At 32.8% G+C, this 10,214-nt stretch overlaps 3 protein-coding genes across 3 annotated transcripts; 1 reads left to right on the forward strand and 2 right to left on the reverse strand.

The window, feature by feature from the left end:
* The first annotated feature begins 755 nt into the window (after positions 1–755).
* Positions 756–1,787, forward strand: LOC105110153 (uncharacterized). Its single transcript, XM_011005094.1, has 3 exons — positions 756–1,013; positions 1,092–1,297; positions 1,378–1,787. The coding sequence occupies exons 1-3, from the start codon at positions 915–917 to the stop codon at positions 1,592–1,594; spliced, it is 522 nt and encodes a 173-aa protein (XP_011003396.1). The 5' UTR covers positions 756–914; the 3' UTR covers positions 1,595–1,787.
* Positions 1,788–1,839: 52 nt separating this feature from the next.
* LOC105110154 (probable histone H2A.3) lies at positions 1,840–3,012 on the reverse strand. Its single transcript, XM_011005095.1, has 2 exons — positions 2,706–3,012; positions 1,840–2,251 (listed from the first exon to the last, which is right to left on the reverse strand). The coding sequence occupies exons 1-2, from the start codon at positions 2,892–2,894 to the stop codon at positions 2,048–2,050; spliced, it is 393 nt and encodes a 130-aa protein (XP_011003397.1). The 5' UTR covers positions 2,895–3,012; the 3' UTR covers positions 1,840–2,047.
* A 5,123-nt stretch (positions 3,013–8,135) lies between these two features.
* Positions 8,136–9,179, reverse strand: LOC105110170 (cytosolic sulfotransferase 8-like). Its single transcript, XM_011005114.1, has one exon. It carries the CDS (start codon positions 9,177–9,179, stop codon positions 8,136–8,138), a length of 1,044 nt encoding a protein of 347 aa, XP_011003416.1.
* Between the last annotated feature and the right edge of the window lie 1,035 nt (positions 9,180–10,214).

Below are 10,214 nucleotides of genomic sequence, written 5' to 3' on the forward strand. Positions count from 1 at the left end.
ACTACGGTCCTACAAATCTATAGCTACACCCTGATCTTTTGATTAGCTATCAAAGCTCACCATTTCTCATTTATCCTCCATATATGTGATATTGTTTCAAAAAGATACTTCAAAATATAAAATATAAAATATCGAAAGGTGGGTTAATCATTAGATTTCCTTAGCTATTTAATTTAATTATCAAGATGAAATTGAAACTATTCATAATTGTGTAATTAACATTAATAGATTTTAAATTAAAAGAGTAAAAAAGTCGAAATAAACCAATCTATATTACAAAATTATAGTTTACCCAAAAAAAAAAAAGTTGACCTTGTAAATAATAGGATACAATACTCTTGGTGTACATACCAATTTTTCCACGTTCTTGTAGGCTATCAAATCCCACATGAATGAGGGGGTTTTTACCTTTGGTTAGATAAGTATTTATAGCATTGTATGAGTTAAGATTGGGGAATGTGCCGATGTAATTGATGTAATTAAGGGAATAATTTCACTATTGAGGTAGGATCTCTGCTTGGGTGTTCATGAACGTCAGTGTTACAACCTTGCTGGTGATACCTCAAACCAGTGATTTAAGACTCGGCTGGCCTGGCCAGGAAATTCGATGACCCATTGATCTTGAGCTTAGTCGATCCTGATTCTTTAAATTTTCCTTGTCTCTCATGAAAAGAATCAGAATTTAGAAAAGAACGCACCAAAAGAAAAAAAAATGTCAAGATGAAAAAAGGTATTGACTCGTAATTCACTAATATCATTTCCTTTATTGATGATCTCAACTTTATTCTTATTCTGTCTTTCTTGAAGCTTGCTTAAAAAGAAAGGCATTCCCTATAAAGATGTCCCTAGCCTACCTTCTCCTTGATCACAACCTTCTATAGAACTGTTACCCCTGGTCAATTTGGAAAAGAAGAATGGCTAAAAATTATGGTATTTTGGTTTGTCTCCTAATCATAGCACTGGATGTTGTTGCTGGCATACTTGGGATTGAAGCTGAGATGGCGCAAAACAAGGTAAACCAGTTATGAATTGAATTTCTTCAGCTTTTGGTTGCGGATCGTTTCATTTGGATCTTGATTTGTTGATGGCAGGTGAGGCATTTAAAGATGTGGATTTTTGAGTGTAGAGACCCAAGCTATCAAGCCTTCAAGCTAGGTTTGGCTGCAATATTATTTCTTCCCCTTGCTCATATCATTGCTAACTTGCTTGGTGGATGCACTTGCATGTGGTCCAAGGAAGATTTCGTAAAGGCATCCGCTACTAGGAAGCTAGCTGTAGCTTCTCTTTTCTTCTCATGGTATTTACTATCAAAACAACACTGCAAACAAAAACTTGATTCTTTCTGACATGCATACACTGATGTTTTGGGCAAATCAGGATCATACTGGCCATTGGGTTCACAATGCTGATCATAGGGACAATGGCAAACTCAAAATCAAGAAAATCATGTGGATTATCGTATCATCACATTCTCTCTATCGGAGGCATTCTGTGTTTCATTCATGGAATCTTCGCAGTTGCCTATTATGTATCTGCCACTGCTTCAGCCAGAGACCATTCTCGGCATCGAACCCCTGCTACTTCTCAAGCGTAGCCTTTTTTGACAAATTCCTTTCATTTCAATTGATCCCATCATAAACTAATCCTCCCCATTAGGCATGCAATCATCATCTAAGCTATCATGTAAAGGTTCTAAGCTCTGGCTTAATGAGCTACCACTTAATCAACTCCCTTTCAATGCTAATGTGTAATCTCATTACTACTTACTGAATATCTCTTGCCATCAATCATATAGTACCCAACAATGGAGTGATCAAGGAATCTCTCAACACATAAAAAGGGCAGAAGAAGCAGCACATTTCATTTAAGAAATCTAAAAACTAGAACTACATCAAATCAAAATTAATTCAATAAAGAGGGGGAGGGGAGGGGGGGCAAATAAAACGTAATTAATCCTGCTACTGCAACCTAAATTCTTCTCAGTATTTGCATAAAAGGGCTTCTCTTTTTAACTTCACATTGGACGAAGTCAATTCTGCTTCGCCTCTCATTCATCATCAACTGGGCCTTTAGAAACCCTTTTTGGTAACAAAGTGTTGTGAATATTAGGCAAGACACCACCATTAGCAATTGTGACTTGGCCAAGCAGCCTGCTCAGCTCCTCATCGTTCCTCACTGCCAACTGAATGTGCCTAGGGACTATTCTAGTCTTCTTGTTGTCTCTTGCTGCATTCCCAGCCAGTTCCAACACCTGCACAACGAAAAAAAGACCCAAAATTAATTGAAGCAAACAAAAGAAACGGTCCTGTTGTTGAGCAAATGTAAAATCAGGATAAAGAATCGTGAAAAAAAATACAAAAACACCCAGAAGATTTGAATCCCAATTAATAAATCAGAGCCAAAAGTTTCAACCAAATTTTCTATTGATTTTCCCGAACTTTTTTCAGTAACTAAACACCCTGTAATTAATGAAAATCAACTAAGTGGCACATTTGTTTAACCAAAATCACCAAAAAAAACCCCCAAAAAACTTGAAAAACAAAGAACTCCAATGTACCCAAACTTCAAAAAAATCTACAAAAACATAAAATGTTCATATTCCCAAACTTCATAAACTTTCTCTCAGTACTCCCTAACCCCAAGAGAAAAAAACCACAAAAAATAGGCAAAGAGGAGGAAAGAAAACAAGAAGGCTAGTTTTATACCTCAGCAGCAAGATACTCAAGAACAGCAGAGAGGTAGACAGGAGCACCAGCACCAACACGTTCGGCGTATTTCCCAGTCTTCAGGAACCGAGCAATACGTCCCACAGGGAACTGCAATCCCGCCTTGCTACTTCTCGAGGTTGCTTTCTTTGCTGCTCCGGACCCCAAAGCCTTTCCTCTTCCTGCCATCTTCCCAAAAGAGACTTGAAATCTACAAAGAAATTCGGATTTTTTAGTTTTTACGAAGAGTTATTGAATGCTAGATGATAGTTTTTTTTCTTGGCGCCTGATGGAAGTAAACAATACCGGGTTTATTATATAGGAAGGGAGAGTGATTGTGAACCAATCAATGTGAAGGACGCGGATTCTGATCTTTGGCCGCTTGTTTGGATCTTATAGACGGTTGAGATTGTATGGTTAGGTTTAGTTTTGGATCGCGGACTCATGGTATGTTTTTAGAGGCGGGAAATTTTACGGTAATTGGGGGTGGAGAGCGGATTTACGAAAATACCCATGCTCTTTTTAAAAATCTAAAAAATGGTCTAGAATAAAATAGTAATGATAATTTCTTCTTTTTTTTTGTGAAGATTGTTGATTTAAATAATAAATAAATAAAAAATCATTCTCTTATTTTAGATCGAAATTTTAGGAGCTAAATAGAGAGGAAACCCTCTTGATTGAAAGTTAACCTCCTCACAATTTGGTCCAAACAACCTCTGAACTCTTGTTCAATGTAATCCCCCACTTTTTATTTTTTCACTCTTGTTCAAATCCAATGTAATCCCCCACTTTTTATTTTTTCAATTCTAGCCCCTCAATTTATCAATTCAAAGTAATTAACTACGGAGACGATCATGAGAATCTTTTTGGAAGCCTGTTTATCTTTGCTTTGATTCATACTTTAAAAAAAATTATTTAAAAAATTATATTGATTTAAAAAAAAATAAAAAAAAATTATAAATATATTTTAAAAAATAATTACTTTCAAAACACCAAACACTATATTAAACCATTAGAATAACAATTACAACAATTTATTTTTAACATTGCCTGACAATTACATTGAACTATAATGCAAAGAACTAAAATAAAATCAGGATAATAAAAGATTAGAGGTTAGCTTTTTTAGTATTTTTTTATAGTTTTGATATGTTAATATTAAAAATAAATTTTAAAAAATAAAAATATATACTATTTTCATATATTTCTATAAAAAAAATTAAAAAAATAATAAATCAAATACTGTTGATGGGAGGAACTGTTACTAAAATCAGGGCTTTCTCCCACCCCCAGATAATTTAATACATGAGGCTATGGCCTTTCAGCATGGACTCTTTTCTTGAGAGAAGTATGTTTTTCAAAAATGTTCGTTGACGTGAGTTTTTATAGTTATTTTTTAAAATATTTTTTATTTAAAAAGATATATTAATAATTTTTTTAATTTTAAAAAAATATTTTTAAAATTAATATATTATAATGATTTAAAAAAATTAAAAATATATTAATTTAAAATAAAATCAAATTAAAATTTTTAAAAATATATTTTTCAAACTTAGTGTTAAACATTGTTAAAAAATAAAGATATGCATTGAGGTTTTCTTTTTCATTTATTATTTTACTATTTTATGTTTTATTTAAGTATTATTTGGTATTATAGTAATGATTATTTTTTAAAATATTTTTTACTTGAAAATATATTAAATTTATTTTTTTAATTTTTTAAATAATATTATTTTTTATATCTATCCACAAAAATACATTAAATTAAAAACAAACAAAAAAAATCATTTTATTTCAAAACCGCGTAAACACACACTACCTTAGCTAGCCGACAACATCAATAAGTATGCGCTGAGCTACATATAAGATAAGGGGGCAATTTCCCCCCTTAATTTTTATAAAAATATCATTTCAGTCCAACAGTTCAATGATTTTCAATTCACACCCCTCTTTTCTAGACATTTGCTCCCCGTTTTTATTTTTAATCTTTCCCGTTACTCCATGGAATATCTACTAAAGAGTGATTTGTTTAGAATAATTGTATATGATTATCCTTTGAATGGACTATTTTATTTTTTACATTTTAACTTATTTTGATATGATAATTATGTGAAAATAACAAAGTATCAATATTTGAGTGATAGGAACTGTTTAAGGATTAAAAAAAACTTCTTTTTATAATGAAAACAATCTTACTAGTTTTTTAATAAAAAAAATCAGTTGAAAATCATTATTTGAGCATAAATTAAAAATAGACATCCTCACATAAAATTTAAACAACATCCAAGCATAAATCAATAATTTAGTTCATGAAAACATCCTAACAATAAAAATCAAAACTTCCACACATAAAAGACAAAGCATCCTCCCATGTAATTAAAACATTCATATAAAAAGATTTTATTTTTTATCTAATTTTATTTTTTAGTATTTAATGAGCTTTAAATACATTGTTTGTCTTCTTTTAAAAAAATATTTTTTTCTTAAATTATCATGATTTTTTTATTTGATCCATTTTTTATTGTTGTTTATTTTTTATTAAAATACAACCAACTTATTTAACTTAGTTGGATTTATGACTCAGATTATATATTTTTTTTTATATTTTAAAACAAATCTACTGTCAATGATCCCAATTAGTTTGAATCAATTATTTGATTCTGCAATATTATAGGCTCATAAAAACATTTCTAAATAGTTTTTCAGTCTATATATAACACACACACGTGTCTACTGTTATACAAAACATAATGAATAAGAGAATATTATCATCACCGAATCTGATATGGTTTCAGAGCAGTCGATATTGACCGTCTCTTACCCTAATTTTATAAATCATTTTTGCAACAACAATCATAAGCTCCCTTCGTAGTAGCAATGATTTCACAGTAGCAGCCATTAGCCATCCTTCATAACCACTGCTTACTGTTCCCTGAACCAAATTACTCTGTTTGTTCTTTCTACTTCTTCTTTCATCACTTTATAAGCCAAAATCATGGCAGAAGATGATGGTTCAGCAAACACCAATAATTTTTTAATTTCATGAGACTCCAACACTACCACACAAATAGTCACATTGCAGAGTGACAACTCTTATTTCTCTGCAAGAATCAAGTTGGATGAGAATAATTATTTTCTATAGCATCAAATCATGGAGATGAAGATAGCTGAGCGAGAAAAACATGGGCATTTGACCGGTGATATCGCCCAACCTACAGTCCTAAATCCCATATTTATTAAATGGCGTGCAACAAATTGCCAAGTAAATAGTTGGTTGTTTGATGCCATGCAACCTAATCAGATTAAAAAGGTTTATTCATGATGACACAATAAAACAAGTTTGGGATGCAATAAAACAAACTTATTTAGATGGGGCTGATGAAGTTGAGATTTACGACCGTCATAGTAAGTCATTCATAATAAAACGAACAGGTGTTTTAGCTGTCAAATATTACAGTAAGCTCACTCAGATTTTTCAAGAGCTTGCACTAAGATTTTTCAAGAGCTTAATCAATTAAGTTCAAGTACCATAAAAGCATCCTTCAGATATTGAAACTAGACAAAAAGAAGTTAATAGTCTCAGAGTTTATATATTTCTTGCAAGTTTGGACAATAATGTTGATCAAGTTTGAGGAGATTTTGATGATGAAGCCAAAGCCAAAACTTGAGGCTGCATATGCACATATTAAAAGAGAGAGTAACCGACAGGGAACCATGTCTGAAGCTGTGTAACCTCCGAATCCACAACTCTTGCTGATGCCAGGTCTAGACAATCTCGGCTGCATAACTACAATATCGATCTTGCTTGTAACAGACCTCCAATGAAATGTATCAGATGTGGTTTAGATAATCACAGAATTAAAGGTTGTTAAGAGATCATTGGTTATCTAGAAGGATAGGTTCATAAAGGGCATAAGAGGGACTCAAACCGAGCCTCATTTTGCATCTGTTTAGTCATTATAAGAGATTTCATCGAAAATCCCATCAGGTACAACTGACTTCAAGGCCTTTGCCACCTCAGGTAACTGTACCACATCCTCATTTACTGGTAATAAATCCTGGATTATTGACACTGGTGCAACGGATCACATGACATCTAGTTTTATTGGGGTACAGTCTGTCACACTTTCCAGCCAAATACATATTCTTAGTGTTAATGACACCACCTCCCGAGTTATAGGAGAAGGGTCCTTATCTCTTTATATCCTCATGAAATCTTTATCATGTCTTAGTTGTCCCTTCACCTAACTATGACTTGTTATTTGTTCCTCAGATCATTGATTCCCTTAATTGTACCATGTGTTTTTTTGTCATTATATCGTCTATTTCAGGATCTTCACACCAGGGTCGTGATTGGATGTGGTACTAGAAGAGGAAAACTATATTATCTGGACTTCACAAACAACACCGCTAAGAGATTGAGTTTTGCACATCATGTGAAAGAAGGTGAGTCTATCAAGATGAAGAAAATTTGATCATGGCATAGACGATTAGTTCATGCCTCATTTGGTTATCTGAAACTTTTATTTTCAGAGTTGTTTTCTTAGTTTACTGAAACAGATTTTTATTGCGAAACTTGTATTTTAGTGAAAAGTTATCGTATTTTTTATTTATTGAGGTTGAATAAAAATTTTATGTTTTTCAGGATTGTCCATCTCTGATATTTGGAGACCATCACATGTTTCCATAATTAGTGGTTATATGTGATTTGTGATGTTTATTGATGATTGCACTTGGATATTTGGGCTTTTCCTTTAAAACAAAAAAGAGAAATAATCATCAAATTCAAATTATTTATCAATATGTTGCTACTCAATTTGACAAAAAAATCATGACGCTTCATGATTTGCATAATTTTTTAAATCAATATAGTATTATTCATCACACCACACATGCATATACACTATAATAGAATGGAGTCGCCGAGTATAATAATCGACATTTCTTGAAAATTGTTCATGCCTTTTTATTTAAAGCCCAAATATGTAACGTGAGTTACGAGGCCGAACTAACCAAGTATAAAATAAATTATAATAAATTATAAAATTTAATATTTAATAAAATAAATATTAAAGTATAAATTTTTTAAAACAAGTACATAGATTTAAAAAAATAAAAATAAATAAAAGAATAAAAAACACCATTAACAATGTTTTGTGAGTGCCACCTGCTTTAGTTTATTGTTAAATATTAGACTCATGAAATGGAAACAATTTCTAATTCATGAATTTGGAAAACAAATTAACCTAAAAAGTTCCATAAAGATGTGATATATGTGTGCATATATTACTAATCTGATGAACACCATTAATTTATTCTAATTAAGATAAATTAACATCTAAAAAGAAGGCTAAACTAGACTCCAAAAACTCATGAAATGGAAACAGTACCTCGCATCAGAAAAATACTCCATGTTTCTCTTTTCCCCGCCTAAATTGCCAGTCCAGACCCTTTGAACTTTGCCTTTGTAATCTCATCAAGTCGCTTGATCATCGAAGGCGTCAGACAAGTCTTCGAATCTCCAACGTTACCTCGCCGGAAGAATGCATTGTTGTCCACCTTCGCTTTCGAGCCCAGATGAAATGTTCCAGCTTTATTCACCTCCAGATTGCTCAAATTCTCAAGACTACATAGCTTTATTATGTCTTTCACGACACCTTTACTTTTTTCATCCACCGAAAAGGGACATTCCATGAATCGTGCCAGCTTCTGCACGTAAAAAGTAGTATCCTTCTTCAGATCCTCATACTTGAGAAAAAATACATTATTCGGGCGTTCTAAACTTGCATTCCAGTACTCCGAATTGTACTCCCAAAAGGGCCCTGAGAGACAAACTCCTTTACAGAAAAGCTCAAACCCTTCTTCCAGAGGCAGGGGTGGCATGTTCCTTCCAGATCTTATTTTATTGACAAATTTCCACAAGGAGACCAAAACATCTTTCGAGTCCCGACAAATACACACAATCTTCGAACCTGAATTTATGATGGATATCGGCAATGAAGTGTAAGAGACATGTGTGCTAAGTAGCCTAGGTGAGGGAAGAGAATCTAGGTATGTCAATGGGTCATCTTCATGAGCTTGCAGCTCAAAATAGGGAACACACTTATGGGGGTTTGTAGTGAGTAAAGGGTGAGTTGAATCATTGAGGCAACGATCATTTCTCTTCTGGATGGAAAACACGAGAGCCTTTAACCATGTGGTGCCACACTTGGGAAATGAAGCCAAAATAACATCACTAGAGCGTGCCTGGAAGTTTTCCTGTGCCCAAAGAACTCCAACAGCCCAAACAGGATCATACCAAAAACCTTCAATCTTGTAATGCTCGTCCAACCATCCATCTTGATCCTTAGGAAGGGTTGAAATAATCTCTTCATATTTCTGGGACTGGCTTTTGATCTGTTGTTGTTGTTGTTGATCTTCTTCGTAGTGGTTAGTACTGTTTGAAGGTTTTTGAAGATTAGGAGAGTAAGACATCATGTACTTAAGGGTTCGATCGTAAACAACTTGCTTGAACTATGAAGCAAGATTAGTGTTCTATCTGCTAATTACTTGGAAAGGAAAATTGTTAAAAAAACAAGGAGCTAGCGAAGGGATATTAATGACTCGTAGATATATATCCAACCTTCTTCTTGGAATATTATTAGTGAATGAAGGAGATGGTATGGTCTTGCATTCCCTAGAAAGAATGCGAGAGAAATTCGCCAAGATCCTGAATCACCTCTACATTGTTTTACCCCTTTTTAAACAAATCGATCGGATCAACATTAACATATTTTGACCAGATTCAGTAGAGAGTGAAACTCAATGGAACTGAAACCGCACGTTCATATGTAAGTTCATTTTTCAAGATTTTTTTTTATCACAAAATATTAAACCTGCTTTGCCAAACAAGTTGATTCTGTCAACTTGTGACCCAAAATATAATCTAGAATGAGTTTTAATTTAAATCGATTTAAAATTTGACTTGACTAAAATTGGGTAATTGCTAGATATATTAACCTGTCACCTGGTCAAAATCCACCGAGTTAAAATCAATTATTTTTATTAAGAATTAAAACAACATTGTTTTGGATAAAAATAATAAAATTGGACAACAAGGGAATCCTATGACTCAATGGATTGAGACCTGGCCGGTCTCACAATTATATTTATGATTATGCCAACATGTATAAAGAAAGTTTAATGCAACATATATTAATCATTCAGTCATTGTGGGGGAACTTTTCTAGTGAGCAGTTGGCCTGGTTTTGCCGGTATTCACATAAAGATGATCATACTAAAGACATGGAGCAATGTTAGTAAAGGGATCCTCTCATGAGCCATGATTTTTCTGTTCTGAACTTGGTTTTCTTGCTGCAGTAATTAGTACTTAAAAGTGCATTTTTGTCATGGTTTTATATCATCATTTTGCACTTGAAGTATCAATAACTCCTTAACTAAAGCATGTTTTATAATAACATATCTAATAATATAAGATACCTTTAATTTATGGTAAATATTCATTTTAAA

Source organism: Populus euphratica, unplaced genomic scaffold, assembly GCF_000495115.2.
Source record: "Populus euphratica unplaced genomic scaffold, PopEup_1.0 scaffold243.1, whole genome shotgun sequence".
In the NCBI taxonomy this organism is placed as follows: Eukaryota; Viridiplantae; Streptophyta; class Magnoliopsida; order Malpighiales; family Salicaceae; genus Populus; species Populus euphratica.